The 22,272-nt window shown below is 38.6% G+C and overlaps 1 protein-coding gene across 12 annotated transcripts in view; it reads left to right on the top strand.

Annotated features, from left to right (window-relative positions):
• FN1 (fibronectin 1) overlaps positions 1–22,272 on the top strand; it is a 69,845-nt gene that overhangs the window by 12,421 nt on the left and 35,152 nt on the right. For all 12 annotated transcript variants that reach the window (XM_015066705.3, XM_015066707.3, XM_015066703.3 and 9 more), the window contains exons 10-20: positions 951–1,103; positions 2,389–2,517; positions 4,363–4,506; positions 9,238–9,359; positions 12,254–12,434; positions 12,633–12,809; positions 13,834–13,962; positions 14,070–14,159; positions 15,193–15,387; positions 16,169–16,441; positions 17,762–18,028. In XM_015066705.3, coding sequence (XP_014922191.1) covers positions 951–1,103; positions 2,389–2,517; positions 4,363–4,506; positions 9,238–9,359; positions 12,254–12,434; positions 12,633–12,809; positions 13,834–13,962; positions 14,070–14,159; positions 15,193–15,387; positions 16,169–16,441; positions 17,762–18,028 — 1,860 coding nt within the window. The remainder of the gene's footprint in view (positions 1–950; positions 1,104–2,388; positions 2,518–4,362; positions 4,507–9,237; positions 9,360–12,253; positions 12,435–12,632; positions 12,810–13,833; positions 13,963–14,069; positions 14,160–15,192; positions 15,388–16,168; positions 16,442–17,761; positions 18,029–22,272) is intronic.

Here is a 22,272-nt window from a genome sequence, read left to right as displayed (position 1 = left end):
TTGTAAGATATATTTATATACATATACTTATATAATATCATATATAATTATTATATATTATATAACCATTCATATAATTGTAAAATCCTTTCGATATAGTTGAATTCCAAAAACATATAAATGCAATAAAAATGCTTTTTTTTAAAGTCTGGAAATGCACATATTTTACAGGTTTGTCATTTGTAAAGAGCATACAACTTACAGCATTTAATACATAACTGCTGTAGTCACAGACCCATGATATTTACAACATAATTTTGGTTTGATTAGAATAAGCCCGGTCACTTATTAAACACCAAAATGACCAAAACTCTGCTTTTCTTTCAAGTATGGGATCTTTTCTTTTTTAAGGGGGATCTAGTTTGTAAGGATAGAGAAAGGGGGGCCAACCCCTTTTCTTTGTTCTCAAATTTCAAGAACGCCATAGGTTACAGTTGATCTTGTAGTTTTGGAACTGAGAAGCCGTGCACCGTATGTTGTGGAATGTGAGGCCATGAAACATAAGAAAACTAACTATACTTTTATTTCTCTCAACACAAGAGAATGTCGGATTTAGAAGAAAAACATGCTCTAGCTTACAATTCTATACCCAAATGCATAGTTTCCCTTCAGGATAGAATAAGCTGGAAGTAGAAAAAATTATGAGGCAGTAGTCAACATCAGTCTTCTACGACAATGCAAACCCTCTACATGAATGTGTAGGCATTATTGTGGTTTAACAACCCTCAACCTTTCCTGTAATTATTCCCTACAACATACTTCACCTGTGGACTATGTTTGCTCCCTCTGGTACTTAAAACTCTACACATGCAGAGAGCAGCCCCGAGACTTCTTTGAGGCACACCAGACTGCTTTCCAACCAATTCTTGGTTATCCTATTAGCCTAAGGACTGATAATACTGCACATGTTTTTATACCTTGTGATCATTTCTCCATCCATTTCTATATAGCCCACGAAGAAATCTGCACAACCAATGAAGGGGTCATGTATCGCATTGGAGATCAGTGGGACAAACAGCATGATATGGGCCACATGATGAGGTGCACATGCGTTGGGAATGGTCGTGGAGAATGGACTTGTGTCGCCTACTCTCAGCTCCGAGGTATGCTTGCTTATTAATGAGAGCATGTGAAAGGACCGAGACTGCAGAGAGGACCAAGTTTTGTGGACGTTTGTACTTTCCAAAAGCAGGAGGGGAAATGTGTGACGCCATGCCATCAGTCTATCGTGCTAGATAGGTTTGTCATGTTAGGCAGCCAGTGGAGAGAAGCTGGCAGAGCACTTCTAAAATTTGAAACATTCCCAGGATGTAAGTACTTAGGCTGAGAAGATGACTTCAAAGGCTAGAACACAATTATTTGATCCTGTTAGCTTTTAGTTACACCATTGGATTCATGTCTAGAAAAGATTGAATAATTTCTGTGAAGAAAAGAGACTTCGCTATTCTAAAAACAGATCCTTGCAGATCCAAATTGAAGGTGACAATCAGAGAGACCTATTTCTTTTGCTCAGCTCAATTTTTTTTCCCTTGAATCCTGGGATATAATATAGGGATATCGATTTATGAAAACCATGTTGGTACTTCTGTTTCTTTGATTTGAAGAGTATGATTTAGGTACAACTCTGAACCAATAAATAGTCCATATAACTGGTGTGTTGACCTTGGCCTGAACTTGTTCTCCTTTTGTGGGAAACACAATACCAGAGTAATAATAATTCCACATGATGTTGCAGAACAGAAAGGAAAGACATACAGACTAACTCTTCATTTTACAGAGGAAGGAGCTGAGACCCAAAAAGGGAAAGTAATTTTCTCAGGATCTCTCAGAGAGTTTGGAACACAGTTGGCCTACTCTTGTGTTTTGTTTTGTTTTTAATTTCACAAATGCCATCAATGTTATTTTATTTCCCAAGTCCAACTATCTCCCCACCCCAGCCATTCCAGAGATCAGACCATCACACCATGCTGGGTACTCCATAAGTATGCTTAATTTTCCTCCTATTTCTCATAGCACGCAGAGATCTAAAGGACATTATCAAATTAGCAAGAACTTTTCCAAAAGTAAAACATGTATTTATTTAAAAATTACCTTTCCACAGGAAGGTGTATTTTACCACATTCTTTACTTAGTTGTATAGACTTTGACCTCTGATATTTAAGTTTATAAAAAAGTTGATAAGACAGAGAATTTTTTTTTTCCAAATCCTGTATTCCTGACTAAGGTTTGAAAAAATGTTCTTTCTATGCTAGTAGAAAAGTTATTTTAGTGGGAGGTGTTGGTAATTTAGTGGGAAAAAAACTGTATGCTTTGAAAAACATGACTTTTTTTTTTATCTCATCGTGAAACTTAAAACAGTTCTCCACCATCCCACTGTCTCCTAAACAGATCAGTGTATTGTTGACGACATCACTTACAACGTGAATGACACATTCCACAAGCGTCATGAAGAGGGGCACATGCTGAATTGTACCTGCTTTGGTCAGGGCCGGGGCAGATGGAAATGCGATCCTGTTGGTAATTAGCCTCATGTCTCTAGGAGGTTTTGGACGCTGGGACTAGTTAACAAGTTTCAGATAAGGAGAGCCATTTGATATTACATAATGGAAGTTGACTCCAGACTTTGATCAATGGCTTGCAGAGAGCTTTGCAAAGTCTTTTCTCTAATCATAGACCAAGATACCAGTTTGATAGTGACAGTTATCTATTTTTGTTGAGTTTGGTAACACATGCAGGTTTATTTTAATGGAATGGAATTAGTTCTTTGGTTCTGAATCATAAAGAGAATCCATGTTATGAAAGAGAACTTTCCTTTGCTGACTGTGCAATAACGCGGGCAAGTGAGCATGCCAGTAAATACCTCCTTCCAAATACTTTATTTTTCTTGGCTGCCCTTTATAATGGATCTAAGCAAATAGTGAAGGTTGAGCCTTAAAAGAGCTGCGTGGCCAGCCTTAAGGTAATCCATTAATATTCCCTTACCAAAGGAGACCTGTTGCTCACCACGAAAACAAACTGATCAGATGAGTTTGTTTGACATGAGATTATCAAAGCTGAGAGAGAAGCCTGAGAGGTATTTTTTTAGAAACTGCTCAGCAAGTAGTCGTTGTTAAAATCTAGTTCATCCATGTGCATGTAAAATTAAGCACTGCAAAATTTAAAGAGGTATATAAAGTGATCCTTTGTTCTTACTATTCAAACGGTAAGTCAGTGCATCAATATAGGTTAAATATAATATCTAATTTATTGTTCCAAAATTGATATTCAGAATTTCAGTATATACTGAAATCTAAATCATAAATTTTTTATTTAGAAATATCGTCTTTTTTGGGGCGCCTGGGTGGCTCAGTCGGTTAAGTGTCTGACTTCAGCTCAGGTCATGATCTCATGGTCTGTGAGCTTGAGCCCCGGATTGGGCTCTGTGCTGACAGCTCGGAGCCTGGAGCCTGCTTCAGATTCTGTGTCTCCCTCTCTCTCTGCCTCTCCCCAACTCATGCTGTCTCTCTCAAAAATAAATAAAACTTGAAAAAAATAAAAATAAATTTAAAAAGAAATATCTTTTTAGAAAGCTAAACATTTCTCCCAATGGGTACTTTTTTTTTTACTACTACTAATTGCTCTGTAAGGTAAAAGATATGAACAAAACATTTTGTAACCACATATATTTGTAAGGACAGTTGCCTCTCTGCCCCTCCCCAGCTCATGCTCTGTTTCTCTCTCTCTCTCAAAAATAAAAAACATTAAATTTTTTTTAAATGTAAGGACAGTTGCAAGTTTCCATTAAAATTAAGAATATACGGTCTGAAAATTTACAAAAAAGGAGGGGGAGGCGTCTGGGCTCAGTTGGCTGAGCATCCGACTTTAGCTCAGGTCATGATCTTATAGTTTGTGGATTTGAGCCTTGCATCAGGCTCTGTGCTGACATGACAGCTCAGGGCCTGGAGCCTACTTCAGATTCTGTGTCTCCCTCTCTTTCTGCTCCTCCCCTACTCACACTCTGTCTCTCTCTCTCTCTCAAAGATAAATAAGCATTAAAAAATGTTTTTTAAAGAATATAGGAGCGCCTGGGTGACTCAGTCAGTTAAGAATCCAACTTTGGCTCAGGTCATGATCTCACAGTTCGTGGGTTCGAGCCCCGCATTGGGCTCTGTGCTAACAGCTCAGAGCCTAGAGCCTGCTCTGGATTCTGTGTCTCCCTCTCTCTCTCTGCATGTCCTCTGCTCATGATCTGTCTCTCTCTGTCTCTCAAAAATAAATAAACCTTAAAAATTTTTTTTTAAATAATATATGGTCTAGCACACTGAAATTAAATTTGTACCTCCATGTCTTCAATGCTGCTTCTTCTACTTGTTTATATTTTAGACCAATGCCAGGATTCAGAAACCCGAACATTTTATCAAATTGGAGACTCCTGGGAGAAGTACGTGCATGGTGTCAGGTACCAGTGTTACTGCTATGGCCGTGGCATTGGGGAGTGGCATTGCCAACCTTTGCAGACCTATCCAGGTAAGTACCTTTCTTAATGCAAACTGAGAGTCTTTAACGGAGTTTCCAAAACAGAGCAGCATCAGTGTTTTTAATACTCTGATGCCTGCATTGGCCTCCTCTCTATTTTCTTTTTCTCTTGTCTCTAATAATCAGATTTTTGACTAAAATAATTTTCCTTTCTCCTCCATCAAGTTAAAGGTGTGCTCAGCTGTGAAAATGTGCCTGTGTGTAAATTTGTTTCTGAACACTGTAGAGCGTTCCATTAGGTTAAAACACTCTGGCTAATTTCATCTCACATCCCCACGTGGAAATAGAAACCATACCGTGAACTATACTGGAGGTAACGTGTGGGGTTGTATGTTACAGCTCTTAACAGAAAGGTTGCCTAGAGAGATTATGTGAAATACAATATAGGGTATGTGTGTTCGCTCACCATTTCATCTGGGGCTTCTTTGTGTCAAAATTTTCATTTGTTTGATCAGTTGGAGTCTAGAACAAACTATCCTGGGTCAAGAGTTGAGTAATTTGGTCAATTTTCTGCCTACGCAGTTCAAATATTCTCAAATGTTTATTGCTGGGTTTGTTTTTTTCTTTTTCTTTTTCTTTTTTTTTTTCTTTTTTAGGTCACAGGACATAATGCCTAGCTGGAGGTGTGATTAATTCATTTTAGACAAAAAAACATTTTTTAAATTTAATTTTCACTGAGAGATTATAATAAGACACGGTGAATTATGAAGCTCAAATTTTTAGGCACCAGTTATTTGAGCAACTACTAAGCTGCAAAGCCTCCTAGGCCTCTGTTACCCTTAGACCTAAAACATGGGCCACATTCAGAAACAAAAAGAAGTTGGGAGAGCATCAGATTCTGCCTGTTGCAGAAATTAAGATTAAGTGAACTAGGGACACCTGGGTAGCTCAGTCGGTTAAGTGTCTGCCTTTAGCTCCAGTCATGATCTTACGGTTTGTGAGTTTGAGGCCCATGTCAGACTCTTTGCTATCAGTGAGGAGTCTTCTTGGTATCTTCTGTCCCCCTCTCTCTGCCCCTTCCCTGCTTGTGCCCTGTCTCCCTCTCTCTCTCTCTCTCTCTCTCTCAAAAATAAACAAAGAGAAAAAGATTAAGTAAACTAAATCCCTCCATAATGTCATAAGAGATTAGTATCCCTTATTACACATATTCACTATCACAGACAACAGGATATGGAACAATTTGGCCAAAGGTAGAGTTTGCCAAGACATGGGTCCTGGCTGTAGGCTGTGAAAGAGTTCCATGTCAAGCTTCACTCACTAGTTTCTCATCTGTAAAATGGGGATATTAAAGTTGATTGCCTTTAAAGTTCCTTCTGCACAAAGAACCTAACAATCTCTGATCCTAAACACTAACCGCCCAGATACACCCTTCCAACAAACTTGGAAGAAACACTGCTCTCCCCAGTCCTCAGTCACTGCCAGGGCCGTACAAGGTGACTTTGCTTAAACAAGCTCACAGCACAAATTGACCTGGCTCTTAAATTGTATTCATGGTGAATTTAGGTGTAGGAATCACTTAAAATATATTTTTTTATTTAATAACGTTTAAAATATCTGCTTGCAGAAGAACTTTAAGTTCAGAAATTATATATATATATTTTTTCCTTTAATGAGGCAACTAAAGGGTAGAGCCTTCTAAAGAAATGCTCCTGAGTTTCTATGTTTATGGTTGTTATTGTTGTGTTAACTTGTTGAAAATCGCCCTCAATGATTTAGAGAAAAAAATTTTTCTCACCCTTTTACAATGAGCCTATTCACAAAACTGCTCGCTGGAAACATTTAGGTGAACCGGACAGGGGTGAAATCTACATGGGAAGGAAGCCTTCTGCTTTGGAGTTTACTTGTTGACTTTGTTCCTATTTTTTAAAAAGGGTAAGAAGAATGCTCAGGGAACACAGAGAAGGAGATTTGGAGAGGGGATTGGTGTTTGCCCTCAGTACGTGTTTGGGTGCTTATCTCCATGCCTGGTTTGCTCAGTGGTTCATGCCTAGCACGCAGGGCTTCATGAGGTTGGGGAGAATAAAGGAACCACAGATGACCAGTAGACTGTCTCTGAGCCTTGCCCTGTTTGCTCCCGTCTACAGAGGATTTGGTGGAGTTGTTCAAACTCAGAGAAGATAAGAGGCATTTGGTTTGTCAATAAACAGCCAGGGAAGCACAGATCTCAGCAAACAAAATAGAGAAAAAAGGACTGAGTCACAAACTCATAAATATTTAACTTCCCCAGGGTCATCGTTCCTGGAAATGATTCATTTCGGCCTTATTTTAAACTGATTTTAAAAGCATACACATTGTGTCATATCTTTACTTAACTATTTTATGGTTAGCCTGACCAGATTGAATAAGAGAGGGAGTAAGGTTTTTACTGGTAATTGCTAGTATATACCAGTTAGGTTAATTTTAGTTTTACCAAATCTAACCAATGTAAATGATGTCAGAATTTTCAGATGTCCTGTCTTCAAATCATATGTAGATTCAAGTCTAGTGGTAACCAGAATTTAGTTGGCCTTACAAATGATGGACACGGGCTCTTTACTTTCTGATAAAAAATACACTAAATGCATGAAATCCACACTGATGTTCAGTGGTCTATGGTACAAGCCTAAATTTTAAAACCTACAATTTCAAACCAGTGCTTGAAAGTTTAGAAAGAGAAAAAACTCCTGTAGTTTTGCTCCATCACTGAGGTAAAAACGAGTGAGTCACCTTTTTTGTTTCCCTCCCCTCTCATTCATTACCTTGTGGACCCAGGAACAGGATTAGGGTTAAAGGTGGACAGTAATTGTCATTTGTATTGTCTTTCTAAAACTTAATAGACATTCAACCATCATAAACTTTTTCTTTTAATTAAAAGCTAATTTTTTTTTCGAGCAGTTTTAGGTTCACAGCAAAATTGAAAGGAAGATACAGAGCTTCCCATACAGCCCCTGCCCCACACGTGCCCAGCCTCCCCTATTACAAACATTCCGACCCAAGCAGTGCATTTGTTACAATCAATAAACCTGCATCAAGACACCATTTTCACCCCAGGTCTTTGGTTTACATGAAGGATCACTCTTGGTGTTGTACATTCTATGGCATCATAAACCTTTTCCTCCCTCAAAATCATGACTGTCAAACTAAATAATATACATATCAGAGGTCTCTTTACCTAAGGAAATTATAGTAGGAATTCCTTAAAGGATTGATATTTGAACAACCTTATGCCAATTATTGTAAATAATGTAAGGACCTGATATTCCTGTATTTACTGATGTTCACAGAAGTCACATCTCTAACATACTGCTTCACCATTTGTCTTTAAAAATTTATTTGTATTTTTGAGGAGCTTCATGAACAGAAGGAGTAATTCAAAGAGTGACATGGAATTATAGAAAACTAAGAATTCTGTACATGGATTTTGATATTTAGGTGACTTAGAAATAGGTGCATTAAATGAAATTAAGATTCAAAGAATCTTAACTTGTTAGTTTTCAACCACTTTGAATTATTCTCAGTGTGGAAGTGAGCATATTATTGTAAAACTTTTAAGTCTACACAGAGATGCAAGTTATATATTTGTTCTGCTACAGAAAACTTTGTTTTCAAAGAGAATTTGACAGCAAAGATAATTAGGTTTGAAAATCAATATTTTTTTTTCCTAAGAGCTTTCAGAAAACCTAAATCTGTTAACAATCTGGTGAAATACTTTACTAAACTTGCAAGATTTTGCTGTCTTTGATAGAGTGGCAGTTAGAAATTCTTGGAAAGGTTATGACAAGAAACTTTGTTTTCATTTCAAAAAAGTTGAACATTGACATCATGAAAAAGACAGTGTTTAGGGAAAAGATGTGTTCTGCTCAGCAAGCATAAATTTTCTAGGTAATTCATTATTATCCTAAGTGGAGTCTACACTATTAAGAAATTAATTCCATTTTCCTTATATTGTTTTTTCTTTAAAAAAACATACTTTAAATTTTGTAGGAAACAATCATACATACTGAGATGTGGAAATACTGAATTTAGTATATACTTCAACCTGTCATTTCAGCTGATAATTGCTTTTCAAAAAAAAAAGTTTGATCTCTTAATAACGTGGCCCATCAGTGATATGATTTTAGAGTATACTTACTAAGTAAAAATAAAATGAAAACTTTTTCCCTAATGGGATGTGTAGGCTGATAAGAAATAAAACTGAACCTATAATTACTGCTTTTGTGTATTCATCTAGGATTCTACTCCATTTAGAAATATGGGTGTTTTATGTCATGTCATATGACCTTTAGAATGTTGTTTCCTTCTTAGTGGGTGGATTCATTCTAGATGAAAAGCTTCACAAATGAGAATTTGTTTTAAAGTAGCTTAGTATGATAAATAAATGGGAGTTTGGGTTCTTTGTTACTTTATTTGGGTTAGGGTAGTTTGGCAGTTTTCTCAATTCTTATTTTGAAAATGGAGACAAAATAAAACTAAGGCATTTTTCAAATTTTATCTTATTTGCTATAAACAAGTTCTATTTGCATTTCTCATGTGAATGACAATGACTTATTGACTAAAAAGGATTTTATTGCATTGATTTCCAAGGACAATATGTAAAAAAGTAATCCCAGAATTTTTTTTAACTATACTCACCCTTACTGATAAGCAAAACTATCTTTTAATGATGGCCATCCACGTGCACTAACTTTTAAGTTGAAGCAAGTGAATACCCAAGATCACCAAATCTCACATTCTCATTTTCAGGCACAACTGGTCCCGTCCAAGTCATCATCACTGAGACCCCCAGTCAGCCCAATTCTCACCCTATCCAGTGGAATGCACCAGAGCCATCTCACATTTCCAAGTACATTCTCAGATGGAAACCTGTAAGTATCCCACCCACAAATAGGACATTGAGGGTTCTGAAACAAACACATTCTAAATATTTGTTTTCCAGCTTTCGAGCCAACCGATCTGATGAACTATCTGTGATTTGATATATAGATTTAGCTTTTTTGGTATTTAGAAGGATTTAGAAAGATTTGTTATTTAGAAAGATCTTCTTTTTTTTTTTTAATTTTTTTTTCAACATTTTTATTTATTTTTGGGACAGAGAGAGACAGAGCATGAACGGGGGAGGGGCAGAGAAAGAGGGAGACACAGAATCGGAAACAGGCTCCAGGCTCCGAGCCATCAGCCCAGACCCTGACGCGGGGCTCGAACTCCCGGACCGCGAGATCGTGACCTGGCTGAAGTCGGACGCTTAACCGACTGCGCCACCCAGGCACCCCTAGAAAGATCTTCTTAACAAGGAATTAGAGATGATAATGTCTGAAACAACTCTTCCCCGATATGGGAAGGGAATCTAAAGGCTTTGTATATCTTGCACCTCTGTCAGAGGAAGACAGTTATTGGCATCATTTCCATGATTTGAAAAAATTAATATTTAGCTATAGAGGTTCACTTTTTAAGGGATCACTTCTTAAAATGTTACTTTTGTTTCTCTGAAGTTATTTAGGTAGAGGGGGAAAAGAGATGATTCCAGGGAAGAAAATGAGGGGAGATAGTTGGCTTGTTTAAAAAGTGAACCTTCTGAGTTTTTAATGAGAAGCATCTAGAAATTGAAGAAATCATACTGAGGAAGATGTTGATCTAGTAAATTTTAGGATTTCTTACCCTTCAAACCTGCCTGTTAGATCTCCAAAATTCATGACTCATAACTTAAGAAACACTCTTTTAAACCCAGGAAAAAAAATGTCCACTTTTAGTCACAGCTGTTAAATCCTAGCAATTAAAAACAAAATAAAACAAAATGCTGGACCAACTCAGGCAATTGTATTTAAACTCTTTGGGAAAAATTCAAGCTGTGAAATCATTCTTTTTTTAAAAAATCTTTTAAATGTTTATTTTTGAGACAGAGAGAGAGAGAGAGAATGAGCATGAACAGGGCAGAGGCAGAGAGAGGGAGACACAAAATCCAAAGCAGGCTCCAGGCTCTGAGCTGTCAGCACAGAGCCGGACATGGGGCTTGAACTCATCAACCATGATATCATGACCTGAGCTGAAACAAAGAGATGCTTAACCAACTGAGCCACACAGGTGCCCCAAAAGCATTCTTTTTTGTAGCATACTCAGTATTCTTGTCATAGTGTCCAGAGCAGCCATTTCCAGAACTTTGTATTTAGTGATGTTAGCCAGTGGGATTACTATATTTTCCCCTCCAATACCTTCTTGTCTCTCATCTTTACATCTCACTCCCAGTTTTATTTACTTTAAAACTAATTCTGAAGTATTGCATGAGATCACTGTAATAAGGGACATTTATAGGGAAGTAATAAGATGTACATTGAATTGGAAAATCTTCAAAGAAGCAGCAGTGATTAATTTCTTTAAGATTTTTAACGATGAAGAATTTTCAGGTTTTTCCTCAATGGATATTATCCAAGAGTGTATTTTTGAATACTTTCTTCTGATGCCTAACCTTCTAGAATTGAATAAAACAGTTATCATGAAATCTGATCTAATTGTAATGACTAATTTGAGATTTTTTTCAACGTACTTGAGTTAAAATTTAAATTTAAAATATACTACGATCCATTTCATTTATTTCAAAAATATAAATGGGGGTGCCTGAGTGACTCAGTCGGTTAAGTGTCCGACTTCGGCTCAGGTCATGATCTCACAGTTAGTGAGTTCGAACCCTGCATCCAGCTCTGTGCTGACAGCGCAGATTCGGATTCTGTGTCTCCCTCTCTTTCTGCCCCTCCCCCACTCACACTCTGTCTCTCTCTCTCTCTCTCAAAAATAAATTAACATTAAAAATTAAATATATATATGTATATAAATGGACACTTGAGTATTTGAATTATTGAGGAACTGGTTGATTGGATAATTTTAAAAAGTCACTGGGCATTAAAAATGTATTTTGACTTAGCTTAGAATATTTACACTTAAAAGGATCTCATCTTGTTTGAAGTAAGTGTGTTTCTTTTCCACACATTTTACTGCAATGAGTTTTGTGATCCATGACATATTAATGAAGCTGGACGGATGTGAAATGTAAACTGGAAGCAAAGATTAAATAAACCGAAATCACATTCTTCTGCAGTCTTGCCCAAAGTTGGCTAACCGCTTTTGATGGGGTAAATCATATCCAAGAATGAGTCATACAGCCAGACCAGCTGAACCTTATATGTGATGGTTGCAGGAACTGAGTCACAAAGTAATATTATATCTTTGACTATTTCTGCAAGGCAAGAAATTTGTATCCTACCAAGTGAGAAGTAAAATATCTGGCCGTTTCCCACCTAAGAAAAGAATATATCTCTGTGCATCATAGACATTTAAAAAATGGGAGAGGCAAAACTTAGGCTCATCGTATTTTCTTGCTAATATGAAATAAATTCGTCTGGCAAAAAGGAAGGTGCCCCGTGCCTGTGACTGTGTGACCTTGGACATGTCATATAACTGTTTCTTCACCTGTAAAATGAGGGCATTTATACCATGAAGTTGCAGAAGGGAGAGATGAAGACTGAATGAGAGAATGCAAGTAAAAGCATAGGGTGTGGTACACAATAAGCTATCAGTAAATATTAGCCATACTAATAATTATTATTGACATTAAACTCTGCTACAGGTCCCTATTCTGATTTCAGTTTTCCACGATTTTCCTCCACAATGGAGCTGCACAGGTCCCTCGTTCTTTGAAGATTACTCATGATCATCTCTGAATCTTCATCCTTGTGAATACTTATGTGATTTTTTTCTTTTAAATCTTTAGAAAAATTCTCCACGCGGTTGGAAGGAAGCCACCATTCCTGGCCACTTGAATTCCTACACCATCAAAGGCCTGACCCCAGGTGTGGTATATGAGGGACAGCTCATCAGTGTTCAGCACTACGGCCACAGAGAGGTGACACGCTTTGACTTCACCACCACCAGCACGAGCACAGCAGTGACTAGTACGTACCCGAGCCATCCTCATGCTCATGCCTGTGTTCCTCAGAGCTGCGCTGTCCTCAGGGAGTGGTTTGCTTCTCAAGTCCTATTCTTCCATGGATGGCCCCAATACTGTTTTTAAAAAATGGTGTTCTGTAGATGACAGTAGGACATTTTCTTGACGGCTGAAGGCTCCCTCTCCCCTTCCCGTGGCTGTCTAGGCAACACTGTGACAGGAGAGACGACACCCCTTTCTCCCGTTGTGGCCACTTCTGAATCTGTGACCGAAATCACGGCCAGCAGCTTTGTGGTCTCATGGGTCTCGGCATCAGACACCGTGTCAGGATTCCGTGTGGAATACGAGCTAAGTGAGGAGGGAGATGAACCACAGTACCTTGGTAAGCTAAATGTGTTGCCATGACAGCTTTTGAGTGGCTGATGGTGACTCTATGTGTATGTGGGTTGGGGGACCTCCAAGAAGGTGTTCATTGAGTTTTGGAACTAGTTGACAGCTCAGACCGAACAAACTTCCAATGTGAGGAAGGAGAACAGCTGACCCTTTCTAGAACTGAGCTTGGATTTTTCCTGAGCCATGCTCACATTTTCCTGGTCCCAGTGTGAGCTGCCTTACCCGTTTGCCTGGGCACAAGTCTGTACAACCATAGTATTTTCTCCAGGGAAGTGATTGCCAGTATGAGGACCACAGCAGAAAATGTTAGCCTTTGGGGGTGTACTCATGCTTTTCAAATTCTCATGGTTAGGGGCTTTTAAAAAACTTTATTGTAGGATAACATATCATAGGCATACAGCTTGATGAATTTTTATAAAGTGAGGACATCCATGTGAGCAGCACCCAGATTAAGAAAAAGAACACTCAGGGGCATCTGGGTGGCTCAGTTGGTTAAGCTTCTGACTGTTGATTTCAGGTCAGGTCATGGTCTCACAGTTCATGGGATCAAGCCCCGAGTTGGGTTCTGTGCTGTTAGCAGAGCCTGCTCTCAATTCTCTCCCTCTTCTCCTCTCTCTGCCCCACCCCCACTCATGCTCTCTTTTGCTCTCTCCCCCTCTCTCAAAATAAATAAACTTAAAAAAAAAAGATCATCCCTCCTACCCCACACCCCCTTGTCCCCTGACCATAACCGCTACCCTGACTTTTAACTACAGAGAGCTGTTTTTATAAATTTGGGGGTGGATTACAAAAATTATATATCTTCAGAGAAAAAATTCAGAAAAAAAATGGTAAACAAAAGAAAAATCTCATAATGTATTGATAATTATCGATTACGCATTAGTACATTTCCTTTTAGACTTTCCCCTTCCCTTATGAATGTACAGTTTTAAAAATATCCCCTTTATAGGTTGTGGAGTGATTTGAGGGATTGGTTTGCTCTGATTGGTAACCTTTCCTTTTTTACTTTAAAGATCTTCCAAGCACGGCCACTTCTGTGAGCATCCCTGACCTGCTTCCTGGACGAAAATACATTGTAAATGTCTATCAGATATCTGAAGAAGGAGAGCAGAGTCTGATCCTGTCTACTTCACAGACAACAGGTACATGTGTACTACATGCTGTTAGAAGAATTGTTTGTCTGTAGAACAGGCCTAGAGTGATATTTCCTGACTGTTTTCCTCATTTGCCCTTTACTTTTTGTTGTTAGCGCCCGATGCACCTCCTGACCCTGCCGTGGACCGAGTCGATGACACCTCGATTGTTGTTCGCTGGAGCAGACCCCAGGCGCCCATCACAGGTGAGCTTGGCCTCCTCTCCCTGGCTGCCATGTTAGTCTTGATGGTGTAGGTGGCGAGGTGGCCGATTCTAACCTGTGGACAGGGAGGTCACATAAATCTTCTGCATAATTACTAGTCTACTAGGGTAGAGGGGTATGTGTGTGTGTGTGTGTGTAATAGTAATTCACAATGTGATTATCACCAAGGCTTACAGCTCAATTTTCTTATAGATCATTTCCCATCATATCCATTTTATTGACCCCCATACACACAGACACACACACACAGACACACACACACACACACACACACAATTTCTTAAATTTTTTTTAATGTTTATCTTTATTTTTGAGACAGAGAGAGACAGAGCATGAGTGGGGGAGAGGCAGAGAGAGAGGAAGGCACAGAATCTGAAGCAGGCTCTAGGCTCTAAGCTGTCAGCACAGAGCCCGACGCGGGGCTCGAACTCGTCAGCTGCGAGATCATGACCCAGGCTGAAGTTGGACGCTCAACTGACTGAGCCACCCAGGCTCCCCAAGACACACAATTTCTAAAGCCAGCTCATGGACTTATTTAACCAGGCATTTCTGAGGCCGAAGAGGGTTAATTTTTCTGAAAACCTCATTCTAAGACTTATTCTTAAAGAGGTAGCTCAGTTGCCTTCTTAGCTCATTAAGTGACTCAGCTGCCTCTAAAGTTTCTGAAAGAGACAGTGCTAGACAATCTGCGCTCAAGGTAGTTCACTAATTGCTTTCAGTGCTCAGAGCTCAAAGAGAAGAAATCATTTTAACATGAGTATTTTCGCCTCATGGCATCTCTAATAGACATTTATTAAGGATATTAGGTCTTCAAGGATATTTATTATTTAAAAAGGTTTGCACGGCTGCTCTTATTTTACCTTTGTACTGAATAGTCCTTATGAGAAGTGGCAACATCTCTGGTTCTTAACTAATCAAGCAAGATGCTAAGGGTTTTTCTGATAAGAGATTTACGACTTACGAAACCTCTGTTTCATAAAACAGTGTGGCTAACGTTTCCCCCTTGAATCTGCAGGATACAGAATAGTGTACTCGCCATCAGTTGAAGGTAGTAGCACAGAACTTAACCTTCCTGAAACCGCCAACTCCGTCACCCTCAGTGACTTGCAACCTGGAGTTCAGTATAACATCACGATCTATGCTGTGGAAGAAAATCAAGAAAGTACTCCTGTTTTCATCCAGCAAGAAACCACTGGTGTCCCGCGTTCAGGTAACTTAAAGTCACTTCTTATGGCATTGTATCTCTTAGGGCTTAACGAGGAAACACGACTAACCGCTCTTTTGTTGGAGAAATAAAACTATCCTTGGACTGTGTTCGTTTCCTTAGCATGCTAGGGAGGACCAGAAATGTTAGACGAAAGAATAGTTGTTTCTGTGGGAGGGTTGCTTCGTCTCTGTCAACATTTCCTCCATGCAAGTGATCTTATAGATTAGTTTATCCCTAAACTTAAGAAATATGACTGAAATGTCCACACTATTAACTGACTTATCAAAGCTGGCTATTGGCCTTCCCGAATAAAAACTGACACCTTAGCGTCTTCACATTTTTCTCTAGAAACTTAAGGCTCACTTTCTCGATTCCTTTGAAATACTATAAAATGGTTCAGTAAAATACAAACCACATTTTTTTCTGTTGTCACAATAAGGGTTTATTTTATTTTATTATTGTATTGCATTGTATTGTACTGTATTTTTTGCATGTTTATTTTAAACTACTTGATAGGGCACTTAATATGTTGGAAACTCTTCGGTTTACCTACATATTTTAGATAAAAACTTCAAATGTTCTATGTAAGCAGTATGTCAGAACCGTGAAAATATAAGAAAAAATTCATATTTTCTAGTTAAGAGACAAAACTTGGCATTAGTTTGGAATGAGAACCCCTGTGAATTTCCTTATATACATCTAGGAAATTGGCTTTTAAAAAAAAAACAAAAAACAATAGTCTTCAGTAGGAATTGTGACTGACCAATTGGCTCTTGTCTGTTAGATAAAGTTCCCCCTCCCAAGGACCTGCAGTTTGTGGAAGTGACTGACGTCAAGATCACCATCATGTGGACACCCCCTGAGAGCCCCGTGACGGGTTACCGCGTGGACGTGATCCCCGTCAACTTGCCTGGGGAGCACGGACAGAGGCTGCCCATTAGCAGGAACACCTTTGCGGAGGTCACCGGATTGTCCCCCGGGGTCACCTATCACTTCAAAGTCTTCGCTGTGAACCAAGGGAGGGAGAGCAAGCCTCTGACGGCAGAACAGACGACCAGTATGTTCTGCTCTCCTCCATCTCCACCCCGAATCCTCCACCCTCATTCCCGATCTGTGGTGCATGTGCAGCAAACCATTTACTCCTAGGTTTATGGTTAGAAATAGGGAAATACCCAGTAGATAAGGAAATGCAGAGTGGACGTAAAGCACATCACACCTGAAAGCAAAACTGAGACCCACTCCATCATGCTAAATGGTAACCCGTGCCCCAAATTCATGCACCCACGTAATGGCACTGAGAGAGGACAACTTCAGAGAACCTAATTTTCTTTGCTAACAGACACATGGATTGCAAACCTGAGTGTATTTTTTTTAACTACATTTGTCTCCGTCAAACTTGAAATGTATGCTCTTAACCCTTCTATGAGAGAATTACTTACGAATAGTGATTGCTTGAAACATTGCTTATTAAGTGCCAGGTCCTCTGCTCAGTTCTTTACAAGCGTTGTGCTTATATTTAATACTCTTTTGGATCTAATGAGGAAGGTCTTATTATCCTCATTGGATTCATGAAGGAATTGAAGCTCTTAAAAATTTCTGCAATTTGTAAAGTTCCAGAGCTAGGAAGTGATGGAGCTAGATCTACAAAGACGTAATGGCATTTTGGCTCTATGTCTCATTCTTTCAGTGATTATCCTTGACTCTCTCCTAAGCATTCCCTTCATCTGAAAAGCGTTTTTAAATTACTGCAGGGAAACCGCTAGTAATCATACTCAAGGAAACTCACGATGTGTGTGATTCTTTCTGATAGTGCACACTCACCAGTGTCTTACCATGATTCTGATGTATATGTTATAATTATTACCTGATAGGAATCATGGGAAAATTACTTTTATTTCTCTAGCAAAGGACTAGTCATTCAATAAATGCAGAGAATACTGTTTCTGTTCCTTGTAGAGGTTATGTCTTGCCCTCATTTTAGTGGGCTTGTCTCTCATTTCTTAACCTGTTTGGCTCAGAGCAGAGTCTAATTGTAGCCTTCACAAGTATTTTCGTTTTTGTATTTTTAATGCTATCTCTATAATGTTAGTACAATTTCAGAGGGTGATGGGAAAGTCAGGATGGAAAATTAGACCTTCCTCAGGATCAAAGTCAAGCAAAAAAGAAAAAAAAAGCAGCAATTTCTCATGACTGACACAGTTTTGCAAAGTTCTGTGTAGCACTCCATTTCTTAATGGCTCAACATTTCCAAGGTTTTGACTTTTGCTTAGTTTCAACCTTGAGAAATCTTTAGAAAATTCAGCTGGGCTTTTAAGTTTCAGTATGATCATTACCAAGGTTCAAATATTTCTTGATGTGTTTCATCTTTTCTTTCTAGAATTGGATGCTCCCACTAACCTCCGATTTACCAACGAAACTGACTCCACTGTGATCGTGACCTGGACTCCACCTCGGGCCCGCATAGCCGGGTACCGACTGACCGTGGCCCTGACCCGGGGAGGCCAGCCCAAGCAGTACAACATAGGGCCCTCTGCCTCCCAGTACCCGCTGAGGAATCTGCAGCCTGCCTCTGAGTATACTGCAACCCTCATGGCTGTCAAAGGCAACCAACAGAGCCCCAAAGCCACTGGCGTCTTTACCACCCGTAAGCCAAAGTTTACCCTCTTTTCTTAGTGATGTCATATGTTCTTTTACCTTTATTTGCATTCTCTGTTCTTCATCCCACTTTTAAAAAGTTAACTTAAAAAACCTTAGTATAAGGGGCGCCTGGGTGGTTCAGTCGGTTGAGCTTCCAACTCTTGGTTTCTGCTCAGGTCATGATCTCACAATTCGTGGGTTTGAGCCCCACATCGGACTCTGCACTGACAGTGAGGAGTCTGCTTGGGATTCTCTCTCCCTCTCTTTCCCTCTCTGCCCCTCCCCTGCTCTGCTCTTTCTCTCTCTCTCTCTCTCTCTCTCAAAACAAATAAATAAACTTAAAAAAAAAAAAAAAAGGAAGATTTAAACCAGTGCTACTCAAAATGTGGTCATGGACCAGCTATTTGAACCATGAATTGTTTCTTATTGGACAATAAGGAGCTTGTGCCATAATATAAATCATGAAACACACCATTCAGTTCAGTTGATTATTTTTCAAAGCAAGATTTTCTGGATGAAGGTAGCAGCATGTTAAACTACAAATGTTGCCAAGCTTCTTCTTTCCTCTGGGACCACTTTGAGTAACACAGTTTAAAGCACCTAGTTATTTGAAAATTGAATGCTATTGTATTAAATGAATTTACCAAATCCTAGTTAAGGCAAGGAAACAGCACCTATGTCTACATCCTAATACTCTGGGTGTTGAATGATAGCAGTAAATGTAGAATAAAAACATTTACCAACTATGGAAACCAACAGACCAAGAAGATAAGGAAATGATTTTTCTTTTTTTTTTTAATTTTTGTAATGTTTACTTATTTTTGAGAGACAGAGACAGAGCACGAGCAGGGGAGGGGCAGAGAGAGAGGGAGACACAGAATCCAAAGCAGGCTCCAGGCTCTGAGCTGTCAGCACAGAGCCCAATGTGGGGCTCAAACTCATGAGCCATGAGATCATGACCTGAGCTGAGTCGATGCTTAACCAGCTGAGCCACCCAGGTGCCCCAGGAAATTATTTCTTTATGAGACTGCAGCAGATCAAAGTATTTCTGAGGAACAGAGTAACTTTTTTTTTCCTTTTATCTTTCTTAAATTACTCTTGAAGTTCCACTTCAAGAGTTCTTAATAAGAAAGAAAATACTGACAATTTTTGGTCACATCTATCCTTTTTTATTCAACCTTTTATAGGAAGTGGCCTTAAATCTCCTATGTATCTACAACACAATAAAGACCTATATTCATAAACTGATTTCTATTAAAAACATTCTCATTTATATTACAAAGAATTACGAGACCCCTAATTTCTAGCTTTATTGGTTATTTTTAAATCGACCTTTTCAGTTACAGAAGCACGTAACACTTTTTGACATATATTACAACTATCAACTAGTTTACATTTTTCTAAAAGCTTTTAAAAATACAGACGTTAATAAGCATTCAAAAAGTGAATATAAGTTTAGTTGTAAATAACTATGGAATTTACTTCCCAAAGAAAATTCATTTTCCTGTAGGAATTCATAATTTACCAAAAATTTAATTCCATTTAAATTTGGTGTATGATTTTTGTTAGTGGAGTCTTTTTCTTAAGTAACTACTAATTGTAAGCAAGTGAAGTCTTTTTATTTGTAAGTTAACCTTTAAATTTTGCTATTTTATGTTACATGTTACTAAGATACTCTAGAATCCATTAATACGAAACCAGTGTTTTATATTTCTTGTAAATATCTATTTCTTACAGATGCCCTTCATGAATTAGAATGGAGATTTCAGTAGATTTAGCCTTTTCCTGACCACATATGATTCTACAAATTATCATTTTTACTTTTTCACTCCTTAACATGATACATATTTTGTGTAGTTTCTTTTGTTGGACTGAGTGCCCACGAAAGAAAAACCATTTTCACTGGTACTAACAGTAATTAAGTAGAGTATGGCGGGTCAGTGTAGACTATTTGGAGACTTTGATATATTGGACATGTTATTTTTATTCTCTGCACAGTATATTTATGTAAAATAAAATTATATTTGAGTTAAGGGAAGTACTGATAGTCAAAACTAATTTTATTAGATAAAGGTTAACATAGTGCCTTGCACACAGCACGCTTTCAAAAAATATTCACTGAATAAATGATTGAGGGAAGAATGAGAACGAAAACAGTTCAACCAAGCTTCAATTTAAATAAACCTACTTAAGTAGGGAGTTCCACAACTTCATTTGAACTTGGAGAACTCTCTGAGGCTATAAACATCAGTAGGGCTTGCATATTTTTGAAATTGCTGTAAGTTTCTGTAGCTTTTTACTGTCTTACCAAGCTTAATTCTGGGAAGAACTTTTCTGGATTTTACAACTTGTGCCAAATTCTTAAAAGCAAATGTGAAGGTGGGGGGTGGGGGGCTGTTTCTGGGGAAAATACAGCTTATTCCTTTATAAATAGGGAAAATTTTATTTCTTTAACAGCTAAACTATTCTTCATGTATGACCTGCCAGAACCCATAATTCATACTACAGTCACATCCTTTGTTTGACATCAGTTTGTGGGTTTGTGGTTTGGAGACTTTCCTGTAATGGTCTTCCCAGGCAGAGAGCATCATCTTAAACTTAGGAAGATTCTAGCTGGCTGGCTCAATCAGTAGAAAACACCCAGTCTTGAAGCCCAAGACAGTTGAAAAGAATGTAATTTGTGAAAAAGTTGTGGCTTTCACAGATGTTCAGTACAAGAAGCTGCTTGCTTTCTGAATTTTTTTTTTTTTTTTGGTGGCCATTAACATGGTCACTCAGGGCTGGCCACGGCATTTTGTCAAAGTCAGCAGCAGCCAAGTGGTGTATGATTTCAGAGACCCTGGGAAGGCACCATGGATTACCCATCCTGGTTCCCCCCAAAACACCCTTGAAATAATAACATAGTTAGGAAACAGCTCACTAAACCAGTAGAACTTCAATTTGGCCATTAGAGTAAGTAATTACAAAGTAGCCCACACACATATTTTATTTTTCCCCCACACAGTATTTTCAAAACAGTTTTTAAAATCACACATTAAAGTCCAGACTGGGGAGGGGGGGGGAAGGAAGAATTGCAATGGTGCCTGAATTCCCATGTGATCACAGGGAAGATGAATGACTGGAGCTGAGTAGTGAGTGGGGTCTTGAGACTTTTAATTTCCATGTGTGTGCCTCTGGGGGATAACTGTCTCACCAGCCATTCACAATTTAGCATAAATGCATTTAATAGTTGCTTCCCCCAGTGGGCACAGAATTTGGTTGGTACATAAAAAAGAAGGAATTATGAAGACACCAAACACGTGATCTGAGCTGGCAACACACTTGAAACCCTTGAATTTGACACTTGCCCTGTTCAAATGTCTTGGCTTTTGAGACCTCACCTTTCCCATAGCAGCCAGTTATTAAAATGCTCATTTCCTTATTACAAGGTTTAGTTGTTCAGCTGATTATATTTTAGAGATTCTAAATCTGTAGTAAGATTCATAGGACTGTTGAAAATGTCTATCTTTTTTTTTTAAGTTTATTTATTTATTTATTTATTTACAGACAGAGACAGTGCGAGGTGGGGAGGGGCAGAGAGAGAGCAAGAGAGAGAATCCCAAGCAGGCTCTGTGCTGTTGGCACAGAGCTCAATGTGGGGTTCGAACTTGTGAACTTATGAAGTTGTGAACTCATCGAACTCATGAGTTGATCTCATGACTCAGGTTGTGAGATCATGACCTGAGCCAAAACCAAGAGTCAAATGCTTAACCAACTGAGCCACCCTGGTACCCCAAAAATGTCAGTCTTAAGTTTGTGTACACACACTCTTTCATCCTTTCTCTTCTTGTTTTTAAATTTGTTTAATGTTTATTTATTTTGGGAGAGAGAAAGAGAGAGTGTGCATGTGAGGGGGGGAGGGGCAGAGAGAGAGGGAGAGAGAGAATTCCAAGCAGGCTCCACACTCAGTGCAGTGCCCAGTCCAGGGCTTGATCTCACAAACGATGAGATCATAACCAGAGCCGAAATCAAGAGTCAGTCGCTTAACCAACTGAGCCACCCAGGCACTCCTCTTTTCTGTTTTTTTCTTTTTACAGTAATATTTTTATTAAGAGAAATAACAGTGAGGTTAGGATGTTAGGAGATGCAAAATTAACTTTTGTTATAATTCTTAATTTCAGTGGCAGAGTACTAAATTTTTTCAGTCTGATTATCCTAAATGGGTAATCACATATTTAAGGAACCTTTAGAATTTTTAAGTGTGTCTATAGT

Source organism: Acinonyx jubatus, chromosome C1, assembly GCF_027475565.1.
Source record: "Acinonyx jubatus isolate Ajub_Pintada_27869175 chromosome C1, VMU_Ajub_asm_v1.0, whole genome shotgun sequence".
Lineage (NCBI taxonomy): Eukaryota > Metazoa > Chordata > Mammalia > Carnivora > Felidae > Acinonyx > Acinonyx jubatus.
The sequence above is the reverse complement of the archived record's forward strand: the minus strand, read 5'-3'. Positions and strand labels throughout refer to the sequence as shown.